This window comes from Miniopterus schreibersii, assembly GCF_964146895.1.
Source record: "Miniopterus schreibersii genome assembly, chromosome: 9".
Lineage (NCBI taxonomy): Eukaryota > Metazoa > Chordata > Mammalia > Chiroptera > Miniopteridae > Miniopterus > Miniopterus schreibersii.
In genome coordinates, this window is record NC_138118.1 from 65,200,746 (window position 1) to 65,218,314 (window position 17,569).

Consider the following 17,569-nt stretch of genomic DNA (forward strand, 5'->3'; position numbering starts at 1 on the left):
AAATAATCCTTTCATCTTTCTTTTTAGAGTAACATAGCATATCCCAAAGAACAGTGATTTCCTTGTGTCAGCAAAGAAAATGAAAGAGAAAAATCAGAAGGAACAAAAGGCAGCCTAACTGCTGCGTATCATTGTTCAACTTCTGTAGTTTATCTCACTGTGAAAATTACTTGAAAGAATTCCAAAATAAGCTTCAGTGTCTCCCCAAGTCATGCAAACCAACAAACTCTCTTCTTTCCTAGAGTACGGGCCTTGATGGTAGGAGGTGAGGGTTAGGGAAAAAAATGGAATTTATAATAAGCCTTTTTTTCCTGAAAAAATATTCATCTATCCATTTTTTATCCGTACCTTTGATAATACTGAAATAGTTATATTTACATACTTTTTGGCAAGGGTAAGCATGCTGCTGTTTTTACATTGGACCGATCATGCTTATGAACTGCCCCACACAAAGAGTTGTGGTCCTGGGATGTTACAGCAATTAAACAGCTGCTGAAGAAGAAGGGCCTCTTTCAATAACCCGGATACCCATGGGAATGGTATCTCCTTTACACCTTCCCAGAGTGGGAGGATGTCTTAAATAGGATCAATTAGATATTCACAATCTTCTGCAGGGCTGGTGTTTGTGTGATATTTTCATTATCCATAGCTTGATGTTTATTACAAAATATAATAGATAAATATCTATGTTAGTTAATAAAGTATTTCTGGCAGAGCAAGCAGCATGACCAAAGGGGACACCGACGGAGGTGAACTATACTCACGGGGCGCTGCTGAGCTGACACACACGGGCTCTGGCCTTTCGCTCCGTGGTGAGATGATGACCCACGTACCTGTTACGTTATAATCATAGTGGAAGCAGTTTTTGTTCAGGTTGCAGGGTTCCTTCTCCACGGCATCGGGGCAGACTCTTCCTTCATCAGCAGGTTGTCTGATGGGATCAGCCGACCTTTGCCGGAAATTGCTCTGATTGCAGGGCTGACAGGGAATAACACAGCTCCTCAGAAAGGTGCACGCTCAGCCATGCGAGGGCTCACGCGTTGGGGGGAGCGCTGGAGCAGGAGTTAGCATGCTGGGGCCACTGGCTAACTTGAACAATCTTGTTACACTTCCATTTCTTCTCTAAGATCAAAGTGTTGGGTGAGCTTCTGATGTCCCATCTAGCTATAAGATACTTAAGGGTCTATGTGTCAAATATTAATAGATACATCACATCACAGGTACAGAAACACGTACATATGGTCATATGAATTATTGTAGATCACTAATACAGAAATTATCATCTATCTATCTATCTATCTATCTATCTATCTATCTATCTATCTACCTACCTACCCACCCACCTATCTAATATGGTCTTTTGCTCCCCCCAAAAACATTTTAAGGTGACTTTAAATAACTGTTAGCAATTTTTATTGTCCTAAGGCACACATACACACAAACACAGAAGCACTTAAAAGACTGGCTGGCATTCTCCTACTGGTACAGTCCTGTTCTGAAAGCATTTGGCTTCTAAGAACAGGAGCAGTAACTTCAAACCTGATGTTAATGGAATTAGAAAATCATTCACATACCCTTGTAAGACAGTTGATTATTACAATTTAACTGTATCCAAGTCAACTGCCAGCCCTCTTTTGCTCCTGCTCTCTCAGTTGGCTGCTAATCAGCACCTTAGTAATATTAACACTGAAATAGAAATTTAATTTTTCCTTGAAAACATGCATTATAAATTTTTTGAAACTCTCCTATATTGTATTTCAGCAAATTAATTCCACATTGCATGCATTTTCCCCTGTGCTTTTGATGCCATTTCGAAATGTGCAGCTTTGCAAAGGTGCCCAGGGGTAGACCCAATTTTCTACATCAGCAGCCAGTTCTGTTTCAAATGACTCTCTTCCCAGGGCCCCATGGAAGAGCCCCTTCGGGCTGTTGAAATCTAGAAGCTTTGTGTGATTTGAAACTCTCAGCTGGCTTTCCAGGCCCAAAGACACACAGAGTCAGCGTGTGGAAAGAGATTCTTTGACGCACAGCTTTCTTCTTCCTACTCCCTCTCATTCCAGGATCTTTTGCCTTTTAGTGTGGATACTCCTGTGGCAGAACCCCCACTGGGTGAAAGATTATTCCTACAATTTAAATAAAATGGATTGGGCAAAAGCAAGGGATGACAATCACCTGACACCATTACAGTGCCTTTACTAGAGATTTATTCTTTGTCCCTCTACCTGGAAGGAGTCATTATCGCTGCTGCAGTTCTTAACCCGCTGGGTATGTATAAGCCCATCTGAAGGGGTTTGTACTGGGTTTGGGGGACGCTGGTGGATAACGCTTGCAAGAGGTCAAGCTGTTCTAGTGCGAGTGGAAACACTGCTGACTTTAAATGGCACAGTCAGAGAATGAAGTTGCTAAGAAAATACGTCTTGCTTTGGTAAGTAATTTAGTAACTGTGATTTTTAAAATAATATCTTTCAAGCTTTCGTGGTAAGGAATTGAGCAAGCTCTATGTTAATAAATGGCTAATCATCTCACCAAAGTGCATCGAGTCCACGGACCCCATTCGGATATCACACAATCCTCAGGACACGGTAATTTGCACACTCTAGAACCCAGGGGCATCTCTTCTGGGTCGCAGAGGTAATCCTCTACATGGTCAGAAGGGCCGTCTGCCGTGTTCTGCATGCATCTAGAAGAAAACATACGTATCAGTGAAGGAACCAGGACAGTTATAACAATGGCCAACCCATAGGCTAGATGGTCATCCTAAGACAGCATCATGAGGTTGGGGGTGCGGGGGTGGGAAGCTTTGCAATTAATGAATAAACATGAAGACATAAAAGGATCTCTGCCTCCCATAAATAGTCGTAGAGCTTTGGTATGATTTTAAAAATTATCTGTGTAGTTTTCATCACAACTTTAAAAAATTATAGCAGTGTATAAGTAAACTCTAAATGTCTGCCTCTGAAATTTAAGGATCATTTACACTCTATATGATGCAGGACTAATGAGGCGTGGTCCAAAGAGATTCACGGAGGGGTTGTAATTTTGGAATATAATATTTTTTTCTTCTGAAGAAAATGGTGGATTGTGTAGTGAAGGTAGATTCACATATGATGGAAGACCAGGCACACTGAAATCTCCTAGTGAGAGGTTTCATAAAGTGTTTGTGAAAGTAATTGTTTTTGTCAAATAAAAAGGTATTTACCCTCCCACCTGCTGATAACTTTAAGCCAAAAGTGAAAATACAATTATAATAGTAATAGAACAAATTCTCTAAATGTGCTTGTGTGGATCATTCTATATCTTGACCCTTTTTAATGGTTAGTTTTCTTTTTAACAGAACAAATTCAAACATTTTATTATATTTCATTCTATTGTAAGCAGTCATGAAGAACTCTTTACTCATTTCCCAATTTCTTTGGAAATCTAATTAATGTGGCTAGTACAGACTTCACTTGTATCACAGTTAATCTCTCTGGGCACTTTTCTAGTAGAAGAGAAAAACTTTATCCCTCACCTAGAACTTGGGAAGGTCAACCAAATTAATGGGCATTGGAACAGAACTGCATTGTAGGAGACCAAAAGGAAGGCTTGAGCTCTTTAGCTCTCAAACCCATTGCAATGCTTCAAACTGTTAGTTGAATTACATGACCAATTATACCTGAAATCTCAGCCCTTTTCAGGAATTTACAATCATTGGGGTCATTGTGTCTTCTCATATTTACCTTGCAGAATAACCTCTCTATGAAGTGCTGCCTAATTAAAAAAAATATTGTCTTCCTGTGAGATACATTCAGACTAGAAATCGGTGCTGTTGTTGTTCATGTCTTAATTAGGTTTGTAGCCTGAAAAATGATCTTTATAAATATCTTCCTCTGCATTTTTTATAAATTGCATAAATACATAAAAAAGAGCAATCACACAACCACACAAAGGTAGAGATTTTATTTCCTTGTTGAAAGAAAAAATTAAATTATAAACGTCTTCTACTTTCAATGGCATTTTAAAAAAATGTTCTGCCGATAGCAGCTTTGAGAGGCCATGGAAACAAATGGGACAGTTAGTGCTCAAAGTGGGATTTGCTGCTAAGAAAAGATTGCATTCATGGTAGGTACTGACACAAGGTACAAGGATTAACTTGAAAAGTTACCTATTGATTCAGGGTTAAGGACAGATGTTCAATATTCTATTATGTAGCTATGTAGATAAAACTTCATTTTCAAAGGCTTTTCTGTTCCTTTAATTTTTATCACACAAGTGACATATTCATTTTAGGAAAATCAGGATAAATAATATAAATTCGCAGTATTGCATCAGAGATAACCACTTTAAAAAGACTATTATATTTAAACATGTATTTTATTTCATTAAATGTGACAAAACTTTACCTGCTATTTGTACCATTTAAGAAAAAGAACCCCAAAGATATATTATAGACATGTTCTTGTGTTGCTAGCCATTTTTCTAAGTTATAATTTTTAATGACTACATTTAAATTCCTTCATTGGAATGTGCCACAATTGCTAAAAATCCTTATTGTTGACATTCAAATTATTTATAAGTTATATTTATTTTATTTGGTATTAATGATTTTTTTTTTTATTACTCTAGAATGGAGAATAAATATTTGGATCAAGTTTTGACCCAAAAGGAAGGCACTATAAGTTCATTTGCTGTTTTCTAATGCTTGGCCTTTTCCCTTTCCATATGAAAAGGAGTTAGACTGTGAAAAAATTGAACTGTAGTAGAAAACAGTGTAGAATCCAGTTGGAGGCCAAAGGCGGGGCCAGAGGCCCACCACAGGGGTAGGAGTAGGAGGTGCGTTGTCAGCAGAGAATTCTAAAGCAACAATAAAAATAACCATATCACTCTGTGTTTTTTTTATTATCACAATGTGCTGGCACTTTAAAAAATGCCAGTGAAAAAAATCTCTCTTCCCATCAGAGCAAATCAGTTTTACCACCCAGTCTTTGAAATGTCACACCATCCTAAGAGAAGGGACAAGATGGGATTTATTGAATCCTGCTCTCGCACAGACTCGTGTATTCTCAAATGTCACCCACTCCTTGCCTCTAAGCAGGCGCCTTGACCTTAATTAGCTGCGGATAAGGTTAGGGAGGTCTATTACTCAATCACTGCAGAAACATTATTACATGACCAAAGATCACGACCCACGCTGACCTTCTCTTTTCTCTATTTGCATTAAAGATGTTTCCTGAAGAAATAAGTTGCTCTGAAAAGCTACTTAGTTTAGGGATGTGCCTGGAAATGTTAAGAATATCTATTCACAGAGCAAAAAGAAGCAACATGTACACAGAGTTAAAAGGAAAGCTGAAAAAACAGTAGTTCCTTATTATATATAGTTTTTACTAACCAAAAAAAACACCTGATCAAATTCTTAATACAAGAAAAATACTTTAAAATTCAAAGTGAAAATTTAAATTCTGGAGAAGGGCAAAAAAGAATTTCTTTCGTTTTCTTCCCTGTTTCCCCATCAACGCATTATATTCCCCTCCCCATCCACCTTCAAAAAGTTCCTCAGAAAAATAACTGAGAGTTCAGATGGGCTCTTCAAAAAGAAACCATAAATTATTTTTACTGGAAGCAAAGTTATACATAGTGTGCAAGGTTTTAAGATAAACGTTAATTTGTTCTATTTTCCTACTGAAATGGATGAAAAAATATGAGTATTAAATTCATGAGAAGTTAGGTCTTAAGTGAGAATGAACTTCACAACATGAGTTGTCAAGTTCTGGATGTTTTTATATTTGTCTTTACTGTGTGCCACTCAGCTGGGTTAGAAGAAACTGATATAAAGTTGACAAGAGACTTGGGTTTGAATGCCAACTGTGTCACTTTACTAGATATGTGTTCTTGGTGAATTAGAATTTGTGAATCTACTCTGTGAAGTGGAAATAACAGAACCTCATACATTTGTTTCCCTGGTTCTAGAACCTTTAAGGATCATGTGCAAAGACTGTAGAGAAAACTTAAGAATGTCAAACTTGTATTAGGTGTTAGGGAATTTCTATTAATATGACAGGGTCTCAGTGTGGAGAAACTTATGGGGATGAATCACAGTGACAGACATGTAAAAAGATCTTTTCATAACAATGCGGGGGATATGGGTACCACAGAACACTGCTGCTGGCTAGAACTCTGTGGTGATAGAAATGCTGTGCTGTCTGATGGAACAGCCTCTAGCCATCTATGGCTACTGAGCACTTGAAATGTCTAGTGTCTAGACACACTAGAATCTAGTGTGACCGAGGAAACACATTTTTAATTTTAATTAGTTTAAATTTAAAGTGAAAATTGCCAAATGAGGCTAGTGGCTACCCTACCAGACAGTGTGGCCACAGAATTATTCAGAAGCCTTGGTCAATGGGGTTTTAGGGAAGGTGTCCTGGAACAGATAAAAGTATTAAAACAATTGGCCAGTTAGATATAAAGGAGCAAAAGTTTACCACAGATTACCATTAAAATGCAGTTAGAAATATCTTTGGCCTTTAAGGAAAACGTTATTGGGGTTTGAAAACCAGCAGTGTTTCTTGGCCTTCCTAAATCAGAAGGCCGAATACAAGAAACTGCTGCTTGAAGCAGATCGTTTGGAGTTTTCCATGAACCCAGATTCTCTAAAAACAAAACTAAAGGCTGTTTATTAGGAGATTGGGAAGGAGTGAATGCTCACGTTGGCACATATGAAACTGGGAGGTGGTGTGTATTTTGCTTCCCTATGAAAACTGATTTGGCCTCACCTCACTTTTCGGGTTTGCACGCCCTCTCCGCAGTTATCTGGCATATTCACAAAGGTCACCTTGCAGACGCTCCAGGGCTCTGTGACCCACAGGTACTGGTTGCAGTCACTCTGGCATGGGACAACCTCATACACCTGAAACACACAGAGTTTTCAGCATCTGATCTCAGGTACCTAATCAGAGTGAAAGGGAAGACTTTGCATCATAATAATCATCATATTCTTACTTTAGCTAATTTTATTTTTCTCCATTGTTATTTGAAATTTCTTGAGAGTTCTAGTGCTTAAAAGGGCAGAACTAGCTGTGTGGTCTCCTGTTGCTCCATTATTACATTGCAGCTGTAGATCTGACTTGCTGGGCCACATTTGGTACATTACTGCTTCCCTGTATGGGCCTGACTGAGACGGCACAGGGCCTTGGGCCTGGGGGGGAAGTAACAGCAGGGGGCCAGAAGGAACACCGGATAAGCTGACTGCAAAAATGTCCCCACCCCGGCTCCTCCTTGCCCAAGAATGACGAAGTAGGCTTTCTTATGTCCCTTCTACCAGCTTACTTCCTTGCAGAAGTGGAAACCACTCTTGTGCACATGCAGTTGATCAAGGTTTAACTGCTATAGGACTTTCCTGGGGTGGCAGCAGTGAGCGGTTCACAGCGGTCAGGGTTCTCCCAGTGCAGGTGCCAAGACAGGTGTTAAGCAACCGGACTGAAGGAGGAAGGAGCTTGGCCCTGACACAGGAAATTTCCCAAGTCCTCCTTTTTCAAAAGCCTGCCTCTGTGCGCAAGCCTGCTTGGTCCCCACCTTATAAAAGCAGCCAAGCAGAGCCAGCACCCCCCGCCCCCCAGTTGTTCGGAGGACCTTCCTGTCCTCTGTGCTGCCTCCCTTGTCCTTGAGCATTAGCTTAGTAAAATTTACCTGGAAATTTCTCTGGTGGTTCCTTTTGATTTCTATCTTGGGGTACCCAAGCACCCCAAACACCAGTAACATCACCACACAGTATTATAATTTCCCATGCCATTGGTCTTGTTTATAGTTTTGTGTGTCTTCAATACTTACCCCAGGGTACTCATATGTTAGGCAATCAATAGAGATTTGTTGAATAAATGAATGAGTGAATAAATGAATGACTGAATTAAATAAGTGTATAAAAGTAGCTATTTTCAAATAAATATAATTTGGCTTGTTTTTCAAATATGTACAACAATGAAAACTTGTATTTTTATGGGCTCCATTTATGAAACGAAATTAAAAGATAAATAACATGAAATAAAGCTATCTCCAAACCTCAGTGAGAGCTTGGAAGCAAGGCCTGAAATTGGTCTCACATGACACACCTACAGCCTAAAACAGTGAGGGTCACTTGAAACAAAGCAAATTGTTTGTACACTGGTACCCATAAAAGCTTTCAGCCCCAAGTTTGAGGTGGTTTGTTTGGTTTCAGGAATTTCAGAACAATGACTAATTACGCTCTTCTTTCAATAAGAAGAATGACTGAACAAAGGAAATAAATAGATCACAATCCACCACAGCCAGGCTGACTCAACCATTATAGAAAAGTGTTTTTAAAAATCATTTAAAATCTATAATAATCCCCTCCATTTCTTATTTTACACACACACACACACACACACACACACACACACACACACACACACACTAGCATATGAATATGTAACAAATTATAGAGAATATAGATTTAAATAGCCATTTGGAGCTATTCTTTTGTGTAAATTTTGGTGGGCTAAACACCCAAGTAAAGCGACAAAGTAAACTTATTCCAAATAATAAAAAATATGCACTGTGGGAGTAAGAATTTATACTTTTCACAAGTGATCACATTCCCATTGGGTGCTGTATTAAAATACGACTAATTTCTAATGCTTAAAACATTACAACTTGTGGGGAAGGGACAAACTGAAGGGGAAATGTCATTGTTCCTAATCCTTTGATGGCTCGCATTTTAATCTCCTACACTGGAGTGAACACAAACCAGTGCAGAGCATCCTCCTGCTATCTCACCTGCATCTTTACTCTCCCTCTGAGAAGCATGAGATCAGTAACAGGAGGTGTCATTGCCTTTTCAAGGCTGGTGAAGTAAAGCTTGTTTCCCACCCCCGCACCTCAGGCCCTGATTATAAAATGAGAAAAAACAAGGTAGCATTCACGAAATAAAAAGGAAACAACTGCAGAACACACATTCTATGGAAAATATGGTATTTCCTCCCTGTAAAAGATAAAAGACGATCGTAGGAAAAAATATATTCTCTGAAATCAGGAGTAAAACAGTAAACAAGCAGCAGCCTATTATGAACTATGAGGTTTAAGAGTTCTTACCTGTGCCTGGAGCGGTTACATTCAACAGGAATCAAGACAGGGAGACAAGCAGAGACAAGTAAAATGTCAGTATATTTAATGAGAAAAACTCACATTCCAACTTTCAAATATTATTATTCCTATAGAAAAGCCTATTTTTTCTTTTTAATAAATAATTAGAACACTTTTTGTAGGTCCTGGGAGAGAAAAACCAACTCATTGTTTAAGATTAAGATACACAAATAACTACTGCAAATAGCAGAGTCAGGGAAAGTATTAGGTGGTCAGGATGAAGACATCTTAGACACAGGAATAGACCTTAAAATGCTTACCTTGGGGCACTGATATATAACTGCAAATGTCTTGTGGGTCCAACGGTAAATGGATTATCTACCTATCCATAGACCGACTGACAGATACATCTACCCACCTTCATCCACCCACCTGTATTTCTTTAGAAGTGAGGATTTGCTTTTCCAGTTGGAAAACAGAACCTCAGCACAATTTTCAAGTCAAAGTACCACCAATTGAGGAATGTATCACTGTAAAAAGTCTATGTGACTTAGTTTTCAACATTCCCACAAACCTTTGCATATTTCTTACTCTTCTAATATTTTACTGATATATAAATCCTTAAAAGTTTCTTCTTTAAATGTAGAACATTTATGCTCAAAGTCACATATTTGAGAGTGGCTTATTTCTGATTTTAGCTTTGATTTTTCCATCATTAATGTCTCAATAAACCACCGGTAAGCTGGTAACAAGTAGCCCAGATGCCATTATCAAACGTCGCATTAGGTTATATCAGAGTTGGAGAGTGACAGAGAAATGGCTCAGGGGGGAGACTTTTCATAGCAAAGACCACTTGGCATGAGGTCTTGAGCCTTTGCAAATTCACCGTTAAAGAACATTTATCTTTATTGGAACCATGGATTAAAGTTTATTAAAAATTTAAATTTCCTATTACAAATTCGAGATTTCAAAATGTACAGAGAATATTGTTTTGTGTTACAAACATTATATTTGAGTCAATCTGTTTCATTAGGGTCATGGAACTAAATTTCCTTCTCTGGAAACATTCCCTAGAACAGGGAAACTCAATCACCAATAGATGGCAGCAGTGTAGCTTATTACTCACTGTCAGGTGGATTTAAGGGCAAATTCAGCTACGTGGGGAAAAATCGAGATTCTTTCGGAGTCCTTTCTGTAGAATTTAATTCTACACTTTCTTCATCTTAATACCTTTATTCAAAAGTTTTTTATTTTATTTTCTCTATAGTGTATTTTCATTGTTATGAACAAATTTAGGTTAATTTGGGAAGGGAAGCGTGTGTGCTGGTAAGCAGTATGTTTGGAGATTGAAATTCGGCAGTCTGCATGTATCTGCACATTTGAGGTTAGTTCATATATATGACTTGGTTCATTTGATTGTGAGTTAGATTTAAATGCACATCTTAATATCTACACAGACTATGTGAAATTCACTGTCAGTGTAGGCCAAACATGATAATTGTCTGATGCATCTTATATTACATATAAATTAGCCACGATCCCCTGTATTAGCCTTTTACTTTATATTTCCAATAGAACACAGGTAACAACGATTAATAACAACTAATAAAGTGTATCTGAAATCAAATAAAGATCAAAATAAGATTAAAGGCCAATGAGTACACTGATAGATAACATACTTTCAGTGACTTCAAGGCCGTCTTGAAGTTTTTAAACATGTTTTATATAAACCAAATTTAAATGAATACACATCATCTATTTCCTAATGTTAGACTCGCACCTCTATACTTACATTGATTTTAATTTAAGTAGCTGGTAATTGAGATGTCTTTTCTGAGAATCTAGGGGAACTCTAAGAATGAGACAGTCTTGCTCTTAACACACAAGTTAGATATAATTTTATGACAGGTTAAATACCTTGACATTATTTCAAAGGTAGCTTTCATTTAATTTCCATTGAATTATATTCATAGGCATATATATGCAGGGTACTAAATCTCTTGAGAATACAGAAATGATATATCTGATTTGGGATTTTAATAATATACATGTATTGAACCAGGCTAGTCTAAAAATAAAATGGGTCAGATTTCTAATTCAAGGGCTATTAATTACTTTTGTCCATTTGGGGAAAAATAGATCATTATCAATCTAAATCCCAATACTTATTTTTTCCCAGTGGTAGAAAATACCTGGTTGACATGGTCCAGTTTGGGGCAAGGCCTTCCTCCATTATAGGGTTTTTCGCGCAGCCATTTAGAGCGAACCTTCACGCCGCTCCCACAGGACTTGCTGCAGCGGGACCAGTTGGACCACTCGCTGAGCTTGCAGTCGGAGGGGCAGGGGATGATGCAGGCCTCTTCGATGTAACCTGATGGGGGAAGAGACAGGGCCATCTCCCTCGTGTCACTCATCCACTACCACCCAGAAGCTCATTTAGAGGGTCCCAGTTTGACGTGACAGCCACACGCTAACGCAGAGATGTCTCCGCTCTTAAGGATTCAAATTAAATTTTGCAGAAAAATGACACATACACACAGTGACTCTGTTAAAATAGCGGCCGAGCAGCTGCCATGTGATCTGCCTAGGTTCATGCTTACCGTATTTCAGCATTTCTGACTTCCTGACAGGTTCTGTTTAATTGATAATAACCTGTCTGCTGCCATATCATTCTCATGCTGCCAGAATGAGTCACTAAAAAAATTATAACAGTTTTCTACAAAATCCTGCCCGTTAATGTCACACAAGTTCAAGTTTCTGAGTCCAAGTGAAACTTGAAGAAGAAAGCCAGGCCCTTTCAATCACTATCCAACGGGAACCACTTAACTTAGCACCTTATGTTTCCTCTCTTCGAAAATCAAGTCAGAAGAAGAAAAATGAAGGATGTTAAATAAATAATGTCTCCTATTTTTATAGTGCTGACAATTTCAAAGCACCTTCACATCTTGTATTCATTTGATTCCCTTGACAATCTTATAAACATATTGGGCAGGTATTGATATTCTACTGAACAGATAAGAAAACAAATGTAGGGAGATAATTGACAAGTTCAGGGTCATACAGTGAGACGTGAGGAAAGGTTTCTGAGGTCTAGTCCAGTATCACTCCATCAAATCATACAGCCAATTAACTTAATAGTTTGCAGATTAGTTTTGAGAAATGGGAGCATTTTTCTTGAACAGTCCCTTACCATCAACTTGGCGATTCATTACATCAATTTATTACTATTGTTCTCAAGGCAAATATATAAGAAAAGCAAAATTCTTCTGGTCAAGAGTCATATACTCTGACTGTGGAGAGTAGTTTTTAAAGCAAGAAAACACTCTGTCTTACCCTTTTCCATCAACATGAAGGATTTAATTTTGAAAAAGATTATAATATAAACAATTTGTACTCGGAACTCTAAATAAATTTTTAAAAATTTTATTGAGATATAATTCATATACCATAAAAGTCAGCTCACATTTTGGTATTTAATATACTTATGGAGTTGTGCAACCATTGCCACCATATAATTTCAGAACATTTTCATCACCACATAAAGAAACCCTATACCTATTAGCAGTCGCTTCCCATTTTCCCCTCCCTGCTTCTGGCAACCAATCATTATCTTTATGTCTCTAAGAATTTGCCTATTCTGGATATTTCGTAATATGAAATCAAACATTACATGGTCTTCTGTGATTGGCTTCTTTCACTTAGCATAATGTTTTCAGGGTCTGTCTATGCTTTGTTTAGCACATGTCATTCCTTTTTATGACTATTGCATTGTATGGATATATCATATTTTGTTCCTTCACTCATCAGTTGGTGAATATTGGAGTGGTTTCCACATTTTGCACATTATAAATAACACTTCTGTGAACATTTGTGTACAGGTTTCTGTGTGAAAATGCTTTCAGTTCTCTTCGGTATGTATCTGGGAGTGAAATGGAAATTGCTGGGTCATATGGTAACTAAATTTCACTCTTTGAGGAAGTGCCAAACTGTTTTCCAAAGTTACTGCACCATTTTACAATGTCACCAGCAAGGTATGAGTATTCCAATTTCTACATTTGTTAAAAGTTTTATGTCTTTTTTAATTTTAGTATCCTTTGAAGAACAAAAGCTTTCAATATTAATGATATCCTATTTATCTATTTTTTCTTTGGTTGCTTGACTTTTGATGCCATATCCAGTTAAACTATTATCTAAGTCAAGGTCATGAAGATTTACACCTGTTTTCTTCTGAGTTCTATGGCTTTAGCTCTTATATGTAGCTATAAGATTTATTTAATTTATATATATAATAAAAGAGTATCCAACTTCATTCTTTTGCGTGTGATTATCAAGTTTTTCCAGGCTCATTTGCTGAAAAGACTATTCTTTCTACACTGAATTTTTTCGGCACCTGTTGAAAATCAATTGAGCATAAATGTAAGGTAGACTTATCTGGGGGATCGCTTCGTAAGTTATACAAATGTCCAAGTCACTATATTGTAAACCTGAACATAATACAGTATTGTTTGCCAACTGTAATTGAAAAATTTAAAAAGGAGGAATGAATATCAGATAATCTTCAGGAAGACAGATGTGCCACCCTGGGTTTTGTCAGCTGTGAAGCATCGGAGACAGAAAGACGACTCGAATGTTCAGTTTTGAATGCGCTTCTGATACTGAAGGCGGCTTTGGAGTATTGATAATGAACCAAAGGAAAGTCCAATAAAGAACTGAAGGAGTACTTTACAATAATGTTTATACCAAATTTTTGAAAAGCATAACAACCTTCAAATTTCTACTTAAATCTTATACTTTGACTTTAATTATGGCTTGAAGTGAGGAAACAAAGGCTCATCTCACTATTCTGAGTCAAAATATATTTCAAATTCCACTCTCCTTTTCGTATAGCACAGCCAATAAATGAATTTATCTAAAACAGCATGAGATGCTTAAAAATGTAACTTCTGATGGGGCCAGTAATAATTTTTTAACATAATAGTTTTGTGTTGCATAGTAATAGTTTAAGAAATAGAATCAAACTGTAAAAATGTCTAATTTCCAAATCAATGCCATTCTGACATCAAACTGATTGTTTATAAAAGTCCAATATTTTTTTAAAATCCCAATTATTTCCAAATATTATCAATAGCTTTGGCAAAAGGACAGTAGTATTTCAAAGGTAATGTTATTCAAATATTTTTAGAAGAGTTGGATTTTTCCACCTTGTTAAATTTAAAAATGACTTTAAGAGTAAACCTCTAACCTTTTGTTATTTAGTAATTGTAGTGGAAAGTAGAAACACATAATCTTTCATGTCACTGCTTCACATAGTAACAGATAAATGGAAATTCTTTCTTTCCATTTTATCTGTTGAAGTATTATGGCATTAGTGAGATTTAACATGTATGACCTCAGACTGATTCATGTTGTATTATCAAGGAATAACACTTAACACTTTTATGCAAGATCTCTCAGCAGCATATTCCAGAAAAGATCTCTCCAATAAAACTCAACGTATTAAATCATTAAAAGATATATTTCGGCCCTGAGACAAAACTGCAAGAGAATATAATGCTTAGCACTCCCTTTTTATTTTCCGATGTGTAACAACATTCAATAATTGCCCGTCATGTCTGTCTAGCACAATTAAAATCCTTAATGATGGTAGTGAACTGCTGGATAAGCATCCCCTGCTTTCTTGACTAAGACCATTCTCAAAGGCAATTAACACGGAACAATCACGGGGCATCGAGAGAGAAACATTTGATGTGTTTTAAGGCCAAATAAACGGCTGGCATCTTGTAGCAATTTATGGCTTCTGAGTAATGCTGGAATAAAATAAATGACTTCACAATTAGGGTGTTAAAACTTTCAGCAGTTCAACACTGAATTTGACACATGGAAAAATAAAACTGCTGACTTCTCATCATATTTTTCTATCCTATGACTGCTCTTTCAGGTTGAAATGGATACAAAACACTAGCAGCCTTAAGGGGCAATCAGAGGACATAGTGCCTTTTAGATATATCCCATCACCTCATTCATTTGAATTATGAATGTGCAGATAAAGTAGCTCTCAAACCTTCACAATTATGAACATTGTGCTGTTGAAAGGTGCACTGTTGGTAGATTAAAGAATTCATTTTGAAAACACATGGAAAATATTGGTTGGCTCTGATTTACAGCTGTGTGAATGAGCAACACTGGTACTCTCTGTGAAACATCTGGATTGATCTCCAAAGTGACCTAAAAAAAATCTCTCCTACTTAAATGCGTATTATATGCATATAACTGCAATCAGGAATGAGAAAATTTAGATGTCACTTTATCTATTGTTGTCATTATGGGTTTAAAACTATTTAAAAAAATGAAAATATTCCAAAATGAACAGAATGTTATTTTGTAATATATTAAAAGCTGATAACTAGATAACCCAGGGAAACCAGACAACTATGTTTAAATCCAAAGTCCTAAAATCAAATGTTCTACCCAAACTCATATATTCAATGTACCAAAAGTAATGAAGCAACACGGGGCAATTAAAATTTTCATAGGGAAGTGTTCAGGTAAATTGATATTACTACAATGCAATGCTATATTAATTTTCATTTATATTTGTTTTATATACATATGAAAGCATATCTCTTCCTTCTGCTAAGTACTTATAGGTTCCCAGGAAATTTCAGTATCAGTGTTAATGGCTGTGGGGTTCTGTTGATAGTATTATTCCAACACTGGGAGTTTACTCAATGATAAGGCACATTCAGATTCATAGATACATCTATGTATAAGTTCATTATCAGGGCCATTTCTTAAAAGAGGAGAATTTTGTTTTTTAATGGAAGTTAACAAAATTTCTTGTAAGGGCTAAACTGACCTTTGATGCAATTATGATGAAATAGTATAGACATGAAGAGTAAATACTAGTAAAGATTTTTTCCCCCCACATTTAATGAAAAACTCTAAAGCTTTCTGTTGTATAATAAAGAATTTGGCTGGTCTTTGACCCTGATTACTGGGAGATAGCCTCCAAACCCTGAAATTTTTTGAGTGATAAGAGTATCGTTGTTAATTATGGTAGGTCCCTTGGACTAAAGATGAGCTTATGCTAAAAAGATGTCTGGTTAGGGGGACTGGTAACATCCAAAGACCAACTAGGTAGTTAGAGGGTTGGGGCTTTAAGCCGCATGATATCTGATCAACCTCTGGGGAGGGAAGATTAAGTTCAAACATGTGGCCAGCGATTCAATCAATCATGCCTATGTGATGAAACCTCAATGACAACTCTAGACACCAAAGCTCAGGTGAGTTTCCTGGTTGATTATACACATTTATGTGCAGGGAGGGTGATGCCTCCTGGCTCCAAGGAAGAGAACATGGAAGCCTTGTGTTTGGGACCTTCCCAGACCTTGACTTTGTGTCTCTTCTTTTGGCTGGTTCTGATTGTATCCTTTTGCTATAATAAAACTATAATTTTAAGCATGGTTCTTTCCTGAGTTCTCTGAGTCATTCCAGGAAATTAATGAATCTAATGGGGTAGTGGGAGCCCTCAAGTCTGTAGCCAGTTTGTCAATAATAAGGTTAGCCTGGGGACTCCCAAACTTGTAGCTGATGTCTGAAGTGAGAACAGTCATGTAGAGACCTGAGCCCTTAACCTGTGCTGTTTGGCCTAACTCTAGGAAGTCAGTGCGGAAACTGCATTCTACTTTCCAACATACATTTTATTAAAAAATGAAATAAACTTATTTTTGTAAGAACCTGTACCTATAGTTTACTTATTCAACCAAAATAAAACCTGAGGAATAATTTCATGCATTAAGGCATTTACTGACTGTCTCACCAAATTCAACATTCATAATTTTAACTAGTACTGTATTAAACATCAGAGATAAATTCTACAAAAGTCACTTTGGGAATAGGATTTTGCCAGTAATATAAATATATTTGACGGAGTGTTCAGATTATGAAAATGTAGTAATGGGAGATAAATTAACTTTGAAACTAATTAGAGTGATTTATTTTTAACTTCATCTAATGCAAGGCTCTATTATTTCAATCAATGAAAATCATATATTGTCATAGAAGTATTTCCAAAAGATGATCTTTAAACACTAGTTTGCTGGATTGTAATACATTTAAACATAAATTTTGCAAAAAAGCATTCAGTGGTTAAGTGACTAAGAAAATTATTGCATTAAACTGGGTGGAACAGTTCTCTTTACCCTGGGCTTTATTTTTTTTCCAATAGGAACTATGAATCTCTAAGAAGATGACTGAGATATTGCATTTCTATACTTAATGACTTTTTCCTATAGCATCTCACCGAACAAGTAAGAATTGGATCATCCATAGGTTGTAATTACAATGCATTAAAATTGGATTCATGTTTTGAGCTGGACAGAGTTTTAATATTTTTTAATATTTTTAAAGTAGGCTTTCTTATGCCCATTTCCAAATATGAAAAAATTCAAATGCAAAGAAACAAATTAAAAAACAAAATCCCCAAACTTAAGAA

The 17,569-nt window shown here is 36.7% G+C and overlaps 1 protein-coding gene across 1 annotated transcript in view; it reads right to left on the reverse strand.

Annotated features, from left to right (window-relative positions):
* The window catches only part of THSD7A (thrombospondin type 1 domain containing 7A), a 309,979-nt gene that overhangs the window by 21,202 nt on the left and 271,208 nt on the right, over positions 1 to 17,569 (reverse strand). Inside the window, exons 14-17 of the mRNA XM_081147876.1 lie at positions 11,268 to 11,446; positions 6,753 to 6,886; positions 2,527 to 2,680; positions 834 to 978 (exon numbers count right to left, since the gene is read on the reverse strand). Coding sequence (XP_081004002.1) covers positions 834 to 978; positions 2,527 to 2,680; positions 6,753 to 6,886; positions 11,268 to 11,446 — 612 coding nt within the window. The remainder of the gene's footprint in view (positions 1 to 833; positions 979 to 2,526; positions 2,681 to 6,752; positions 6,887 to 11,267; positions 11,447 to 17,569) is intronic.